Source organism: Lagenorhynchus albirostris, chromosome 6 (genome assembly GCF_949774975.1).
Source record: "Lagenorhynchus albirostris chromosome 6, mLagAlb1.1, whole genome shotgun sequence".
Taxonomy (NCBI): Eukaryota; Metazoa; Chordata; class Mammalia; order Artiodactyla; family Delphinidae; genus Lagenorhynchus; species Lagenorhynchus albirostris.
Window position 1 is genome coordinate 72,131,431 of NC_083100.1, and position 18,861 is coordinate 72,150,291.

An 18,861-nucleotide genomic window follows, 5' to 3' on the forward strand; every position below is an offset into this window, starting at 1 on the left:
CACGTAGATGTCAGTCACAACAACATCTGTGGAGAAGGGTGGTATTCTTGATCTAGTGGTTCTCAAAAACTTGAGTGTGCACCAGTGTGACCTGCACATGCACTGAAAATGGACATTCTTGCCGGTGGGAACGTAAAATGGCACAGCTGCTACAGAAAACAGTATGGAGGTTTCTTAAGAGCCAGCAATCCCTCTCTGGGTACAGATCCAAAGGAAATGAAATCAGGATCTCGGTATCTGCACTGCTGTGTACGGAAGCACTGTTCACAATAGCCAAGAGATGCAGGTGAACTAGAAGGTCAACAGATGAATGGAAAAATGTGATATGTAAATACATACAGTGGAAAATCACTCAGCCTTTAAAAGGAAGGAAATCCTGTTACTTGCCGCAGCACAGATGAACCTTGAGAACATGAGGCTAAGTGAACTAAGCCAGCCACAAAGAGACAAATACTATATGATTTCACTTATACGAGGGACATAAAGTAGTCAAATTCATAGAGACAGAAAGTACAATGGTGGCTGCCAGGGGCTGGAAAAGAGGGGAAATGAGAATTATTTAATAGGTATGGAGATTTAGTTTTATTCTAGAGACCTACTGTACAATAATGTGAAAATATTTAACACTACTGAATTCTGTCCTTAAAAATAGTTAAGATGGTACGTTTTATTTTATGTTTTTTTAATCACAGTTAAAAATTTAGAAATGCACATTCTCTGGAATCAGACCTCTGTATTCAGTAGGCCTGGGGTAGGGCCTGAGAATGTGCCTTTTTTTTTTTTTTTTTTTTTTGCGGTACGCGGGCCTCTCACTGTTGTGGCCTCTCCCGTTGCGGAGCACAGGCTCCGGACGCGCAGGCTCAGCGGCCATGGCTCACGGGTCCAGCCGCTCCGCGGCATGTGGGATCTTCCCGGACCGGGGCACGAACCCGTGTCCCCTGCATCGGCAGGCGGACTCTCAACCACTGCGCCACCAGGGAAGCCCAAGAATGTGCCTTTTTAATGAATTCCCCCCAGGTGATACTGATGCTGTTGGTCTGGGGACCACCCTTTTTTTTTTTTTAATTAATTTAATTTATTTATTTTTGGCTGCATTGGGTCTTCATTGCTGGGAAGGGGCTTTCTCTAGTTGTGGGTGAGCGGGGGCTACTCTTCGTTGCGGTGTGCATTGTTTCTCATTGCGGTAGCTTCTCTTGTTGTGGAACACAGGCTCAGTAGTTGTGGCTCAAGGGCTTAGTTGCTCCACAGCATGTGGGATCTTCCCGGACCAGGGCACAAACCCGTGTCCCCTGCGTTGGCAGGCGGATTCCTAACCACTGCGCCACCCGCAAAGTCCCTGGGGACCACACCTTGAAAACCACTGTTTGATCCAAATAAAAACAGAAAATTCATTTTGGGGGGCAATGAAATAATCATCACAGGATTAAATAATTAACAGTGAGATAATAAAGCCAAAAGTGAAAGCAAATACTTTCTTTTCTTTACAAGGAATTGTACCTTCAAGAAAAAGCAGAACACGTGACAATGTTCACATGCTTGGGGCTGTCAGCAGCACAAGACTCACAGAAAATCAGCGGCTTTTTCTACTAATCACTACATCCACCACCCACTTAACTCCTTGGACCCAGATATCAAGGGAAGTTTGTTATTTGTAGGTTTTAAAATAAAATCACAGAATACCTTAGGCAAATTTTAGCTATACTAATATCTTCTTCAAATCTCCAGGTCATTGGAAAAATGACACTCCTTTAAACACCTATTAAGAGGCCCACTGTGTTTCTTCTAACAGTTCCCTTCAATGGTCCCGGATCGACATGAATCATTCCCAACAGACCCTGGCCACTTCCGGGCTGCCCATTAGGTGTGAAAACCACACAGACTGGGTCTCTCATTTGACCGGAGACACATGGGATCATTAAAAGATACAGAAAGATGACAAAACACACAAAATTCACGGTATTTCAATGATATGGTGTCCACAAGAGTAGCTGACAGAATACTTACAAAGTGATAGAAATTATTATTCTGGTGGTGACACCACACCTCAGAAGAGTGAGACAGCATACAGACAGGTTAGAACCCAAAGCGTAAAACCTGAAGCGGTCTGGGTTGCCACTGAAGCTTGAACCCCGGGTGACCCAGCCCTTCAGCTCCTTCTCTGACCTCGTCTCCCAGCACCCTTACCCTCGCTTCCCCGCACCGTGACCATGCTGGGTCTAACGCTTGTCCTACAGCAATGGCAAGCACGCCCTGGCCTCCTGGTCTTTCCCCCTTTCTCAGATAGTTCCCTCTGCCAGGAATAAATACCCTTTCCATAGCTACAGATGACAAAGGATCACTTCCTATGGGTCCCTGCTTCAATGCCAGGACACCAGGGAGAAGTCCCCCCATCCTATACAGAATGCCCCCAGCCCTCCCCATGCACACGCCCCCCCCCCCAACACACACACACACAGAGGCCGACCCCGTGCATGGCCATCTACTCTGCACACTCCACTTCCCGGCTCAGCCCATGGCACAAGATACTGGTTCTAAGACACAGAAGTTCACAGAGAAGAGAGGTAAACATAGCCCCTTTATGGGTGAGGATGGCCCACAAGTCAGTTCCTTCCTGCCATTAGGATCATCACTTACATTTAAGGAAGGACCGCTTGCAGCTGGGGGGAGGGATAAATTAGGAGTTTGGGATTAACACATATACACTACCAGATATAAAATAATCAACAAGGTCCTACTGTATAGCACAGGGAACAACACAATATTTTGTAATAACCTAAAAGGGAGAAGAATCTAAAAAATTATTTATATATATAAAACTGAATCACTTTGCTGTACACCTGAAACTAACACAACATTGTAAATCAACTATACTTCAGTTAAAAAAAAAAAGAAGGAAGGACAGCTTGTACCCAAGTGACCAACACCTGCCTCGTCATTCACCCAATCAGGGGGACCATCTTTCAACCCCATCTGGGTCAGCACCAACCCAGCCTCCTGCAACAAACCAGCACGTGAGGATGGAAGGGCAGAAAAAGCAGGGAGGAGAAATCCGGAGAGCTGTCCCTGTCCCAAGAGTGACACGCAACACTCAGCCTCGGGCAAACTCATCCCTGCCACGCTTGCTCTTCCACCCTATGCAGGTTTGCTCTTAAAAACAGCACAGACTCAAACAGGATTTGAAAGCATTTTAAAAGGGTAAGTTCTCAACCAAAGTAAGGGTTTTTGAGAAAATTATTTTCCTTTGAGTAACCGCCAACTGTATAGCAGGAATAAGACAGTGCTGCTGACACAGCTGGGGATTTTATCAAGGCCTATGAAATCAGTTCTTAGGCAAGAGGAATTACAGAAGAACCCTAGCAGCTTTTTCAAAGCACACATAACATCACTGAGGGGCACATCGGACTCTGGTCACCAAAGGACAGGCAGGAATTGTTTGTAAATTCCCAGGGTGACTCTGACAGCCAGTTACCCTCTCTCTCCTCTCTCCCACCAACCCCATTCCCTCTTCAGATTCATGAGCCTAAGAGAAAAAGATGAATTAAATAGTCTGAGTTCCCAATCAGCCCCTTAGCTAACTTGCTGTGTGATTTTCATAAAATCACTCAACCTCTCCGTGATTCAAGTGCCTCCTAAGAAAATGACAGTACACCACCCCATGTTTCTACTGGACAGAAACTCTTTCCTAAGAATGTTGGCAGGTGTTGTTTCAGTGCTGTCTTCCTGAATACTTTATAAGAAAAGCCTTATGGAGGGTATGTGCTTAGGGGCAGAGCTTCCTAAAGGTATCTGTTATCAGTTCTCTATCTGCTTCTTCGGAAAGACATTTCCTTTGTGGGTGCAACGCGGCGGGTATTTTTACCACTTACCCCCCAATCAGTCTGTGGATCTACCCCGAACCCACGTTTCTTAACCTCGCTGCACAATGAAATCACCTGGGAGCTTGCAAGTTTCCAAAGCCCCAGCCCCACCCTGGGAGAGTCTGACTTGGCTGGGGCCCGGGGCTCCTGAATGGCTCCAGCTGGCAGCCATGGCTGTAAACATGTCAGGTGCAGAGCGCACCTGTGGAAGGAGCACGGGCTTGCTCGGCGGCAGGCACCCTTCCCGCTGTGGGATTTGCGTCACCCCGTCACTGCCCTCACCCTCAGTTTCCTCAGCTGAAAGGTGGAGATAAAAACAGTTTCACCTCCTCGGGTTGTTGTGAAGATTAAAAATGAACGTGCCAGACACACAAAGCACTTAGCACAGCCCTCAGCATCCTGTAAGTGCTAAATAAATATTACTTGCTATTGTTACAATCACCTTTGATGGAATCTTTAGAAGAGACAAGGGCCCTAGTCCCTGACCCCTGGAAGGCACAGGAGGGCGCTCTGCCCCAGGAACCTGGAGACCCGGAGGGTCTGGCCTGCCTGGGCTGCTCACCAGCACAGAGCAGCAGGGAGACCTCATGCTTATTTGAGGGCAGATGTGGACCCATTAATGCCTCATGATGGGCAGCTCCCCTTCACGACCACCAACCTGCACACTCACAAGTTCTCAGGTGCTTACAGCAGAATCTCAGTTCTCACTTGACCATATAATAAACGCCAAGTATTCTCCCAAGAGCTTTAACATCTCAGTGAGGTTTCCCATCACTCTATGATGCAGGTTCTTTTGTTACTTTCATTTTACATGTGAGAAAACTGAGGCTCAGAGCAGATAAGCCACAAATCAGCCCTGGGCACAATGCTAATTAGTATCACAGAGCAGTCCAGCAGCCGAAGCAGCAGCTCTGGCTAAGATTACTCCGCCTTCGAGGAAGGGGTTTTAAATGGTTCTTCCTGTACATTTTCTCCCAATCACATGGAAATCGTCTGGTCATCACCACCACGAAGCTCTCCCCGGATAACACCTGGAAATGGCAATATTACCTATATACTTCTGGATTTGATGAATACAAGAAAATAAAAACGGGGCTAGGGGGGTAGGCAAAAATGATGTGCTCCTGAGGAACAGAAGAGGCACTGTCCAGCAAGGTCGTAAAGTGGGAAGCTCAGTTTCCTCATTAAGTATGTTGGAGGTTCTCATCAATACAACCGGTGTAAATGTGTGCTGCCTACTAGTTATGCAGAATATGACTGGATCCTCTGAGCCAGGGAAGTTGGGCCAAAGTCCATGCCTAGCTCCTGTCTCCTCCCCCGCGGCCCCAGCTCCAGCTCCAGCTCCAGCTGAGAGAAGAATCACAACCTTAATTCTCTTGAGCGCACAGCCTTCGGGAGCCTGTGGCTGGCAGCCGGTGCCATGCGACTACGTGAGCAGAACAACCAGCTGGACGGGAGCCTGAAGGCACTGGCGGCAAGCTCCCCAGTGGGCCAGCCAGGGCCCGGGCTGGCATAAGCCTGGCCGGGCAATGGGAGATCACATTGTTAGAAATCACAGGCATGCCACCAAAATTAAAATTCATCTACCAAGTAATCATCCGGGAGCAAGTCGCTGTAATTGACCAAAGTAGCAAACTGCAATTATTGCTCAAAATGACATCCCTTCCTGTAATGACATTTAATACTCTCTAAAAAAACTCCTTAATTGCATGCATAATTTTAAATTACCGTAATTTGTTCATGAGTCTGTGAACCCCCCCCCTCTTTTCTTTTCCTTGAAAGATAAAAGAAACAGAAGGATAATGAATGCCTTAAAATTCGGTAACCAAGTTATACAATTTGGGGGATAGCGTAGAGGTAGGTGACACTGGAGTTCTATAAAACAAAGTAAAGATGAATAACTCTTAAAATTGCAAACATGTTAAAGAGGAAAGTTTATAATCCCAGGAGGGTCAAGCTCATTACATTATCACACTGTACCTTTTAATTTACTGCCTTAAAAACTCGTATTCAACAGAGTATGATGTTTCCCATTTACTTTTCTCCACATTAAAATAACTTTTGGGCCCATAATTCATTCAAATGGTGACAACAGATTCTGCCATTTTAATTTTTCTTTCTTTCTTCCTTGCCATCATTACAGAATTTTATTAATTATGGAGAAGCCAAAAGATATAATTTTAACTGAAGTGAAAGATGAAACAGTGTTATTACAGTAAACTCAATTCCAATTTCTATAAAAAGTAAAACAGGGCTTCCCTGGTGGCGCAGTGGTTGAGAGTCCACCTGCCGATGCAGGGGACACGGGTTCGTGCCCCGGTCCGGGAAGATCCCACATGCCGCGGAGCGGCTGGGCCCGTGAGACATGGCCGCTGACCCTGCACGTCCGGAGCCTGTGCTCCGCAACGGGAGAGGCCACAACAGTGAGAGGCCCGCGTACCACACAAAAAAAAAGAAGTAAAGCAAAAAACAAAAATTCTAAACACAATTCCTTCATCACGTGAAGTCTACGCTCCGCGTGTTCTCCACCTTTTGCAGAGTAACGCTATCTAAAAAGGAAGCGCTCACTTTGACCTCGAGCAACAGCTTAGAGCTCGTGCTCCTTAACTATAAAAGCGGCTTCCCTGTCCTCACCCCATGAAACCTGCACGTAGCTTCAGTCGGGGCACAAGCCCTCAAGCCTAGCGGTCTGCAGAGTGAGTAGAAATGTCCAAAGGAGCAGGGCTGAGCACAAGGTTCCCAGGAGTGGCTCCCTGGGGCTGCTCTACTCCCAGGCACCCCACCCAGGGGTGAGCCAGGCTGAAATCCAATGTGGCCTCTGCCCATCAAGCCTGGAACCCCAACAGTGCTGAGCCCACCTGCACTTTTCTATTTGCAAAAGACCTTGTCCGAACCCACCAGGGGGTGGTGGCCTTTCTCTAACCAACACCCAAGCTCTTCACTGGGCAGCAGGGCTGTGGGTGAGCTGCCCCAGGGTCAGAGCACCGCTAGGTCCTTCTTGACACCCAGGCTCCTCCCTTCTATACACCAGCAGGCGGAGATGTGATGTCCACCACAGGGACCACAGTTAATAACACTGTATTATATATTTCAAAGTTGCTAAGAGAGCAGATCTTAAGTTTTCATCGCAAGAAAAAATTTATAACCATATGTGGTGATAGCTGTTAACTAGATCTTTTGTGGTAGTCATTTCACAATCCAAAGAAATAACACATCGCTAGGTTGTACATCTGAGATGTAATGTTATCTGTCAATTATATTTCAGTTGGGAAAAAAAAAAAGCGAAAGAAAATAAATACAGCCTGCCCTCTGTATCAGCAGGTTCTGCATCTGTGGACTCAGCCAACAGCAGATTGAAATTATTCAAAAACAAAAATTTCCACAAAGCTCCAAAAAGCGAAACTTGCATTTCCTGTGTGCCAGCAGCTACTTGCGTAGCCTTTACCTTGTTAGGTATTGTGAGTGCTCGAGAGATGATGCAAAGTATACCGGGTCGGGGGGAAGGGGACTTCCCCAGCAGTCCCGTGGCTGACACTCTGCGCTTCCACCGCAGGGGGCACGGCTTCGATCTCTGGTCTAGTAACTAAGATCCCACATGTCGCAAGGCGTGGCCAAAAAAAATAAAGTATACGGGAGGATGTGCGCAGGTCGTATTCAAATACTGCACCGTTTTATATACGGGACTTGAGCATCCTTGGATTTTGGTATCTGTGGGAGGTCCTGGAACTGATCCGAGGGACCACTATACACCAGGAAGGCAAGGAAGGGAGAAGAGGGAGGAGAGTTCACATCACCAGACACAGGAAATGCTCTGTAAGGCCCTGATCCCCAGACACACACCCACGGTGTAGGTGCTGAGGGTGGGATGTACTGACAGCAGGGGAGGAGAGGCACAGAAGTCCCCCGGGAGTGGCCCCCAAGTATCCTCCACGGCACCATCTCTGGGGCACGTGGCCCCCTTCCCAGGTGGATTTGATGAACCAAAGTGAGGAGAAGTAGAAGACAGATTCCTGGAAACTTCCAGGGCTTCCCTTGACCACACTGCGACCATGTCACGGCACCTCTGTGCTACTAAGGAGAGGACAGGTATGACTGTTCTCATGGAGGTGACTGAAGGGGAGAACATGACTCCTTGGGAAACATGTCAGAGCTTTTGAAGGCAGCCGGACACGTCAGGGCCTGGGGCTGAAAGGCCTGGAGTCTAGCAGGTGTGTCAGACAGGTGAGAAATCTAAAATGTGAAGACACTTAACGATCTCATCTTACTTTGCTCTGGGAAAGATGGTGGTAAAGTGATATGAGACAGTAACTTCCACGTTCTGTGGGAGTTAACTCCTCTTTGTTGCCTTAACAGATACTCGGCCTCTGTGTGCTGCAGATTCTTAGACTGCACTAAATGAGGAGGGAAAATCTATCCTAAAAAGCTCAGCAGAACGTTGTGACATGATAGCCACTGACCAAGAGTGAGGAAGCTCTTGGTTCAGCAGCGGGCAGACCCTGCTACGCCTTCCGTGGTCATCAATACACATGTGCAAAAACCTTTAGTAACAGTTTCCCTCTGTGTGCCCACCACTTCGTGTTACTTATCAGTGCTTAACTTCCTATGAACCATAAAGAGATAGTCCAGATTTGAAACCAGGATGCCCTGAAAGTCCATTTTCCCTGGATATCTGACCAGGGTTTCCTCTGACCTTTGGTTTCCTTTGTGAATTGCTTCCCCTTATCTCATCCACTCTGAAACAGTCACCACATGCTCACGTAGCAGCCCCTGACCACCCACCTCTTCCTGCCCCAGTGAAAGCTAAACTTGTAGAGGAGAACCGGCAATAGAGCATTCGGGTCTGTGTGCTTCCCATCGGGAAACAGCATCTTTAGTAGTAGCGTCCCCGCCTTCTCTGGCCACCAGCCAGCGTTGGGGAGAGCAGGACTGTTGGAGCAACAGCGGCCAGGGGGGCAGGGGGCTCTGGCCCTCCCGGCAGAGGGTCACTTACCTTCACATTGGGAGTGTAGAGATTCCTGAGGGAGGCCAGGGCGGCAGACAGCCCCTCGGTGCTATACCCAATCCACAGGGCTTGCAGATGGCTTGAAGAGATTCCAGTCTTCTTACTGAGGCCCTGGAAGCAACAGCGACAAATCAGCTTCAAGGTCTCCTTTCCCACCTGCAGTGTGGGTCTGAAAGCGGGTGTGCCCGGGAGGGCGCAGGTTCCTGCTGAACGCGGGGCAAAAGCTGCGCACACAGAAAAGGCCTGAACCTGTGAGCCTTCCCGCCCTAAAGCCAAGGGTTGAGGAACTAGCCTACATCAACTGTACGCCTGGGGAAAGGGCGGGGGCAGATGAGGAGAAAGTTTCTCTTTACAGAGGTTCTCCAATCAATTAAAGGAAGAATAAATGTTAGAATATCACCATCTGGAACCCCTAATGAAGGAAGAGACCAATCATGGCCAATGGCATCACACCAAGCACACATGCTACGCATCCTGACACTAGAAACCTTATACAGACTTACAGAGCATTTTAGCTCTAACAGGCAGACCTCGAAGATACTGTGGGTCTGGTTCCAGACCACAGCAATAAACCGAGTCATGCAATTTCTTTGGTTTCCTGGTGCACATGCAAGTTATGTTTACACTATACTGTAGTCTATTCAGTGTGCAACAGCATTGTCCAAAACAATGTGCATGCCTTAATTTAAAAATACTTTATTGCTAAAAAAACGCTAACCATCATCTGAGACTTCGGTAAGTCATCGTAGTAACATCAAAGATCACATATCATCACCACAAGTGATAATGAGAAAGTTTGAAATATTGCAAGAATTTCCAAAATGTGACACAGAGACATGAAGGAAGCAAATGCTTTTGGAAAAATGGTCCTGAAAGTCTAGCTCAACGCAGGGTTGCCACAGACCTTCAATTTGTAAAAAAAAAAAAAAAAAAAAAATTTTGCAAAGCACAATAAAGCAAAGTGCAATAAAACAAGGTTTCCCTGTATAAAGTAATTGTGACACCCGGTGGGGCAGAGGGGGTGGGGATCAAACCTGAACCTGATTAAGCCGCTCGATATAAATACCAAATGATAAAAAAATCCAGAGGAAAGAGGAACACGTTAACGTAGGCCACAAGAAATAAGGACACAATCAGAAAATCCAGGTGGTCTGCAACTACACAGGTCACGAAATCTGGTTCAACAACTAAATAACAAGGAAACAAAGGGAATGAATGAAGTGGAAGCTTTAAGTGAAAAGAAAAGATTTAGACAGGGAAAAAGTAAAATTTAATCATAGCGGTAGATACACACTTGAGCGAGAACAATTACTTTTAGGGAGGAGGCTGTGCTGGGAGTGAGGCTCATGGAGGGCTACTCCCTGCAGTGGTGTGGGTCTCACCTTGAAAATATGTGCCTTCAGGATGTGATGGCCGAGCTCCATGGTCTGCTGGCGGTTCAGCTTGCCCTCCTGTCTCGAGAACATGAATGCCAGGAGAGCATGCCCGTTCCTAGAACGAGAAACACACAGGTTGGTAACCAAAGACCCGAGTCCATCTCTCTGCAGGCCCTCGGGGCGAACATCGCCCCTCGACCCCTGAACTGTTCTCCTGGTGCTTCAGCATCACCAAACAAAACGGGTGCAAAGCTGCTTCTTCACAGAAGATGGTCAATGCTGTTTATTCCTCGAGTCACTTTAAGAGCTTTCTCAGGCTTCCTCTATCTCTGTGGAGTGACTCAGAGAGAAGCCTCTGGACAGGGCAGGTCTTTGAAGATGGAACCACTCGCCCCCTATTCATCCTCCATCACTCTCTCATCAGTCTATTTGTTGATTTAGGTCTGTCACAAAAACGTAAACTCCACGTGACTAAGGGTCTTGTCTAAGTCACAGCTATAGCCACAAAACCTAGCAAATGCCCAAGACTCAGTAAGAACGCAAATACGCATTTCTTGGATGGATGGATGGACAGACGGACGAAGGACAGATGCGCAAGTGGACAAATGGAGCAGAACCGTCACTGGACCTGACGTTCAGGCCTCCCCTCAGTACAATCACCACTGGGGACAGACCTGGGCCAAAGGACAAGGCCTTACAATGGAAGGGAAAGAAAAACCAGGCCATGTACAGCAACAGCTCATGATCAGAAACACCTAGAATTCTAGGCTTGAATGGAACACAGATCCTTCCTTGTAGGGGTAAAAAAGCTAAGCTGTATGAGTAGGTTTGCTGCGTCTGGGCACAGGGTAGACATTCAACTGACACCACCAATTAATCCCCCAACTAACCCTCTCATGAAGGAGCCATCCCACCCATTTTCCCCCTCTACATCCGTAGGACTCATTCTGTCTCCTGTGGACTCCATGCCTTTGTCTGAGCCAATCTGTTTGGAAAAGATGCTAAGGGCTGCTTATTCCAAGGTCACAGCAGTGACCTCTGTGCAGGGTGAATTATTTTCATTTCTATTAACCTGACAAACTTTGAAGTGCTGCTTTGCTGAGGAAAAGCAGCTAGTTGTGGAGGAAAAGATAAACTGAAAAAGAAAAGCATTCTTCTAAATGTGTTTTCTAGTAGTCGCTGATCTAGAGGATTAAAAGCATTCATCATTTAAATCATATTTATCTATCCAGATGCTTGCCTGTTTCTCATATCACGTATAAATCATGTTACAGACGAGGAAATCAGGGCAGGTGGAAACCACGAGATTGCTTTTTATCCTGCAGGGGAAGGCATGACATTTAAGACCACACTGCCACTGAGTGTCCTGCCTCGCGTCCTGTCAGGGTCTAGAGCACATACCCTGTGCTCCCTCACACACACTACCTCCCAGACCTCAGGCTTCGGTTTCCCCTCTCAGGTGAGAGCCTCCCTTGCTCCCGTGGAAAACACTCTCTGCCACCTTCCAGCGCTCCATGCCCTACCTGGTCCCTATCCATGGGCTAGTCCCACATCACTCTAGTCAGGGCCACTCTCCCACCCACGGGCTCAGCTATCCTCAGTCTCCCAGTCTGCCGGCTCTGTGGCCATGCCATCTGCGTCCAACACAAGGACATGCCAAGTACTGTGGCTGGCTGGCCCTTGCGGGTGACGATCACGCAGCCTTCAGTGGCTGGGCCAAAGGTGTCCAGTGCTCTGAGCTAAGCACGTGGCTTCCCACCTCCCCGAGGAGACAATTCACCGTGCAGTCACTGGGCACCTGCACTCCTCTACATCCCATCTACCTTGACGTCCTTCTTTGCTGGCCCTGGGATCATGTGCCCCCTTCTAAGTCTACCTGCACTTACGAGTCTGTTCATTTTCTGAAGCTTATACGTATCAAGTTTTTACTACGTGCCAGATGCAGAAAGTTAACTAAATTATTTCATTAACTTGTTCGACCCTGTGAATCACTACGTCTTATGATCCCCAATTTGTTTGCATGGGGAAACAGAGGCCTGGACAGGTAAATGATGTGCCCAGGATCAAACAGGTGGTAACGACTGTGCAGAATCTGACCACAGTCTATGCAGCGTGAGTGCCTTCTATGGTCTTCATCAGCGTAACCCGATTTCTCATTCATTCATTTGTGCGTTAACATCCCCCTATAACCAGCATCATGGCTTAATGATGGGGATCCCACGGGGAACAACGCGAGGTCCTTGCCCTGAGGAGGTCTCAGCAACTGGACTGGAGACACGCAAACAAGACAAAATCCAGCTGGAACGGCACGGTGAACGGACTCAACGGGAGCACAGAGGAGGCTAGCTGACCCCGTTCCCTTGTGTTTCCAGTTGCTCCCTCTTCACTGATTGTGTTTCCCCATGCTGTCTCAATGATGCTTCCAACAACGTCCCAATCCCCTGCGTGGTTAAAAACATAAACCAATACCCTTCCCCACCCTCAAACTACCCGAAACCTCTCAACCCGTCCACTTCCCATGCCAGGACGTTGGCTCTCTCCTCTTTCACGCCTCACAACCCAATGGAAGGAATCTCCTAAGGATCTAGGACCCTCCTCCCACAATGAAAAGCCAATGGCTTCCCCTTCATCCTCACCTTCCTTCACTTCTTGGCAGCATATACCCCCCTCACCTCCTTCCGTGCAATCCGTCTCCTTGTCCCAGAAGTCCAGAGCTCCCTTTCCTCTCACTGCACTTCCTCACTACATCCCACCATTGTCTCTCCATCAATGATGCCAGATCTTCAACGCCAACCTCTCCTCCAACCGTTTAGACCCCACCTGCCTCAGAACCTCACCACCAACCCCATAAACTCAAACTGCTAAAATCCAAAGCCGCCCATGCCTTTCTCACCCACTCTAAGAGCAACGCCATTCCTAGTTTCTGAAGCTTAACGCCTCAGTGTGACCTACATACAGCACCTCCTTCTGCTCGACTATGCCCACAGGCCAAGCCAGGCCCATCTATCTCATGTCAGCAAGGCTGGCCTCCACCTCACTATCCTCCTAGAAAATGATCTGATTTGGCTAAACGTGTCACAGCACACATTTCACCTAGTTATTACGGTCTGGCTAAATAACCTGGAACTTACAGTTTATAGCCCCAAAGCAGGTTCAAAAGATAATAAACTCTTAGCCCAGTATTGCCTGAGAAAACACCTTATCCACAACATGAAAAGAGCTGCTAGACCTAGTGTGTCAATGTTAAGTCAACAGTCATGGAAGGAAGGGAGTGTGCGGCTCACAAGTGCATATTCATTTCATCTCTGGCCCCAGCATCTGACGCAAGGTCCAGTCCAGCCCAAAGCAGACGGTTTAGCAGCTTGTCAGACCTCTTACACGAGGCTGAGAGCAATTCTGACTCACAGAGGGCAGAAGCCATTCAAGACAGAAATGATGGACTTCCCTGGTGACACAGTGGTTAAGAATCCACCTGCCAATGCAGGGAACATAGGTTCGAGCCCTGGTCTGGGAAGATCCCACACGCCGTGGAGCAACTAAGTCCGTGCACCACAACTACTGAGCCTGCGCTCTAGAGCCTGCAAGCCACAACTACTGAGCCCACGTGCCACAACTACTGAAGCCCACGCACCTAGAGCCCGTGCTCCCCAACAAGAGAAGCCGCCGCAATGAGAAGCCCACACACGGCAACGAAGAGTAGCCCACGCTCAGCAATGAAGACCCAACGCAGCCAAAAAAAAAAAAAAAAGACAGCAATGATGTCGGCCAAGGCCAGGGCCAGGGAGAGGTGGTGGACATGAACACACCCTTACTGAGAGCGTTCGCACCTTGAAGCACCCAGTCCTTCACCCTGACTGGCACCATACGCCACAGGGCAGGCAGGCTTCCCACCCGTCTCCTCCCCTGGGCGGTGAGGAGACCTGCATCCTGGCCCAGACCTGCTACAAAGCCTCAGTGGAACCTCTGACTCCCTGGATGCAGGTGCCCCATCGCCATCTTGTAAGTGGGGCATCTGAGCTCTGAACCTGAATCCTCCCGACCCCAAATCCCAGTCTGTTACATAGTGCAGAACACAAATGCAAAACGAGGAGGCCAGACGTGATGGCTGTGCTGCCCTCTGGGCCCACAGACACATCAGATCTCTGGGACAAGATGCCACAAGCTCAAGGGGTGGTGGGGAGTGGCAGCGCCGAGGATGCGAGACAGTCCACAGACCCTCTGGTGAAGAAACTGAGCCGTGAACAGGCTCGAAGGAAGCCGGCTGTTCCCTGCAGCTAATGCCACACCCTCCCACGGGTGACCCATGTGCAAGGGGGCAGGGATCTAGAAGAGAATCACCAGAGAAATATGGCCCGGGCACTGCCGAGCTTCTCTTTCGTCCAGATGTACTGAGGAGTCCTAAAATTCCAGCAATTAAAGGAAGGAAGCTTTTGTTGTAGCAGCAGAGAGAATTTTCCATCACCCTTCCTGAATTATTCATGCTGTACTGTCTTTCTGTTAAAGAGCACAACTAGTGTTTGGAATCCCTTCCCCAGTCACACATCAGACTCCCTGCACAGAGCTGCCCGTCGTACCTGGGTTCACACAGGAAGGCCGTGTTTTCACCATCTGCTCTCCACACGAGCCACTCCCTGAAGGACGGGTGGCAGAACATGCGGGTTTTGTCTCGCCTCTTAATGAGGAAGCAGGAGAGGGCATCCATCCTCTGCTGAAAGTCCTCCCAGCCCTGCTCCCCTTGGATGTGGCCGGCATTAATCGCCTGGAAGATCTGCTCGTCGGTCATGGGGTGGAGGGACGCGAGGGCCACGTTTAAAATGGGCAGCGCTCTCTCAAAGGCGGACTGGGTCATGAACTTCATGTTGCACTGCAACAGGTAGAGCTCAGACAGCGACACGGGCACCACCTTGTAGCTGGCGCTCTTGATGACCAGGTGGCCCCTCTGGAAGAGGTCCAAGGTGAGTTTGAGGTACAGGTACGAGCCGAGGCTCCGCAGCACCAGGTGGCTGCTCACTTTCCCGATGAGGGCGGCGTCGGCCTTGCCGTTCAGAGAGATGTTGCTGAGGATGTCCTGGCTGCTGTGGACCCTGTGCTGGACGTAGGCGTGCAGGTCGCTGTGGATGTCCTTGTTGTCTGGGAAGTCATCTAAGGACAGCTTGACGAATGGCAGCTTGCTGACGATTTCCTGCAAAAGAATGAGACGCCCAGTGCCACTCCACAGAGCTTTCTTTTTCACATCAGCTGCATTTCAAACCAGATCCACTGGTTTCCTTTCAAGGAGGATTTTCACGGATTACAGGGACTCATTGTTTTGTATTAAAACATGTAATAGGATAAACTGAAGATAAAAGGCTTATGTGAAAGAAATTCCTGATGCGAGATCAAATCAGAAAAGGCTTTCCTGAGGTCCTCATCCGAGGACGCAGAGCCAAGAGAGATGGAAGAGCCTCAAGCAGAGGGCGGCGGCCTGGCTGCACCAGCAAAGGGGCAGTGAGACCCCCAGGTGACTTGATACCCGTAATCTTTACACTGTGCAACTGCTTATAATAACAAGGACAGACACAAACCAACGCCGTACGTCTAAGACCCTGGCCAAACAAGAGGCATCCTTCACTGTGCATTAGATACTGGCGCTGCATAACCCAACTGGGACATCTGAAACTGCCCCCAGGCTGGGCTCCAGTAACAGCCTGCCATAACAGAGCTGCTGGACATTCGTAGAGCCCACTGTCATTTTGGTTTTTTGTAGTTGCTGTTTTTTGGTAAACTTAAATTGAAGTGTGATACACAGAGGTGCACAAATCCTAACTGCACAGTGTCAGTCACTTCCACAAAGTCAAATAAACCTGTGGGACCAGCAGGTAGACAAAGAACATTGCCAGCTCCCAGAAGCCCCGTGTCCCTTTGCCATCCCACAGATAAGCAATGTCCCGACACCTAACAGCAGAGATGAGTTTTTTTTTTTTAATCCCTCTATCATTTGTGAAGTAGCTAAGTACATGTCCTCACTGAATGTGACAGTCGTAGGAGACAGGCTGAGGACAATTACCGCACCCCCCATTTTACACAGATGCTAACGGAGCCTCTGAAAACTTACACAGCTCGCATGTAAAACACAGGACTCCTGCTTCTGTGCTGCTGACTGCCAGATTCTGCTCACTGTGTGAAAAATGACTGAAAAGTGTATGGATCAAACGTCCATAAAAACAAACACCAAGTTCGAATGAGGTCTAATTCTACTTTTAAGGAGAAAAGAAAGAACCCAAATGCTATTTTAAGATAAATATCATCCTAAAAGGGAAAAGATCAGAATCTAATGTCTCGTGTCTTTATTAAAAATGGATAGGAGGGAAGGAGTCAATGGCTGTTAAGATACAATTTTAGGGTTTAAATGAGGGGACAGATGAGGAAGAGAATTTAAAAAAAAAAAAAAAACACTCTTCATCTCGCTGCAAGCGTTACCTCATGTCTAAGTTTTATGAAAAACTAGGCTTTTATTCAGAATAGGCCTTAAAAATCTTTCTCCTTCATCCCTCCCTTTTCCCTTCATTAAAACAAACAAACAAACAAACAAACCAAAAAACAAAGTCCCACTACAAACCCATACAAATAACTACAAGCAGGAATAACTTTAAAATCTGGTAGACCTGTTAGCCAGGCGCCTCAAAGAGCCCCCCCAAACTGAGTTATGGTGAACCAGGGCGAGACACTTCTGTTTTAGAAGCACAAGTACAGCTTGATGATAATAAGAAACTCACTTGACATCTTGATAAATGTGCCTTGGGGGTAAAAAGGTCAGAGTTTTCCTGTTTAGAGCTCTGTGCACTAATATTTCAAAGCTCTAATACAGTTTTCAATTCAGCAGCTAAATGGTTTACAACAGTTGAAGCCGTTAGCATTCATCTAAAATCGTAATTGTAAAAACTGTAAAACTGGGGTTTGGGGTCTTGGAAAGACACTTGAGAACTCTCTTTTACCTGAAAATTCGCTCTTACAGTCACAATCAACTTCAACCACGCAGGGAATTTAGAAATAATCTTGGTAATAAATGAAGACAGTGTATCTCCGTAATCAGGTTTATGAAACTCAGCTTCGTTTAAACCATCTATCAAAATAATGTATTCTTCTTCAGGAATTTTCTGCTCTAAAGGAGAAAATAATTTTTTTTAATTAGGAAATTACACATTTCTATAAGATAGCACCCCCCAGTGTATTTTAATGCACAATTTAAAGTGTAAGGGAAAACTAAAAAGGTTTACATAGGGCAGAAGACATGGTTTTCACAGAAGCATGCTTTCTATTAAATTTGTAATGAAAACCAGAGCGCAGAGCCTAAAGAAAACCAATTCTCACCAGTTTTCAGAAACGTACTGTATTACACACATCAGCAGAATCTCACCCATGTATATGATATTAGCTCTTCAAAAACTCCTGTCACTGGGGAGAGCTACAGCAAAGATAACCAACACGGACCGAGATGAAACCTGCCAAAGACTCTAGGTTTCCCCGCCCCGCAACCCCGCCTAGAGCTCCCTGGATGGATTCTGGCGAGGAAATCTGACCCTCAAAGGGCAAAGCATCCCGTCCGAGGCACACAGCCAATGGAGGCGAGAACTCTGCTGCAGAGACTCCTCCAAGCCCGAATCTGGTTTTCTATTCATTAGTGCCAACTTTCTGCCCAGGGATGAGGTGCAATGACGACATATCTGTTTCAATTCCCTCTCTCTGGCACCATCTGGCAGAAGTGCTACGTAGGCAGGTAAACTAGCTCAAAAGGTGAAGAGCAGAAGGGGGGAGGGAAGATGGAAAGTCAAAGGGCCATAACATCACTAACGCCCCTACTGTGGAGAAGATTCAAGGGCAAAAAAACCAAACGGACACTTCTAGAAACAGCTTCAGGTTCAACCGAGCAGAGGCCCCTGGAAAAACATGCCGGCAAGTTCCCCAGACAATCAACTTACCCCCCTGCACCTTAGGAGTGCAAAATATGCAGGCAGCAGTTCCTAGACAGCAAGTCATCTAAGGAACCTATGGTTACAAATTAGCTACTTTGGAAATGTTCAACCGCGGAGTGAATTCTCACTAGAGATATAAAATTGAAAACAAGGCCATCTGGAGCGGAGCCAGGAGGAGCCCTGGGGAGACGGTTCTGAGGAAGGGGAGGAGAGATGTACTCACATCCTCCCTGGGCCCACTGCACTCGTACCCCAGAGTCAAGCGGACCCCCACCCCGCTTCTGAGGACTGTCCTGGGGAGAGGGAGGACACGGGTGGCCGCTGGGAGGTACCGTGTCTCAGGCTTGCGAGTGGTTCCAGCACACCCCTCTTGAACGCGGCCACTGGGTCCTGCACACAGGACCTGAGGCTCAGCACGCTCTGGAGCTGGGGCTCCCTTATCAGCAGGTCTCGGTAGGCGGCCAGCTGATGGGACCGGCAGAGCAGAGCGGCGATGCTGTGCACGAACTCGGGCACCAGGCACGTGTAGGTGTTGTCGGCCTGGCAGTAGTGGTAGGCCACGACCTGCAGAAGAAGCAGAGTGGTCAGCGTCGCCTCGTCCTCTTCACACGGCACCCTGCGGGCTCGCCATCAGGGATGCCATTTTCCCGTTCTCTGAGGTAACAAGAAACGTT

The 18,861-nt window shown here is 48.3% G+C and overlaps 1 protein-coding gene across 7 annotated transcripts in view; it reads right to left on the minus strand.

Annotated features, from left to right (window-relative positions):
• Positions 1–18,861, minus strand: part of TANC1 (tetratricopeptide repeat, ankyrin repeat and coiled-coil containing 1) — a 231,026-nt gene that overhangs the window by 31,954 nt on the left and 180,211 nt on the right. For all 7 annotated transcript variants that reach the window (XM_060152820.1, XM_060152815.1, XM_060152816.1 and 4 more), the window contains 5 exons: positions 18,520–18,751; positions 17,210–17,376; positions 14,810–15,417; positions 10,242–10,350; positions 8,848–8,970 (listed from right to left, as the gene is read on the minus strand). In XM_060152820.1, coding sequence (XP_060008803.1) covers positions 8,848–8,970; positions 10,242–10,350; positions 14,810–15,417; positions 17,210–17,376; positions 18,520–18,751 — 1,239 coding nt within the window. The remainder of the gene's footprint in view (positions 1–8,847; positions 8,971–10,241; positions 10,351–14,809; positions 15,418–17,209; positions 17,377–18,519; positions 18,752–18,861) is intronic.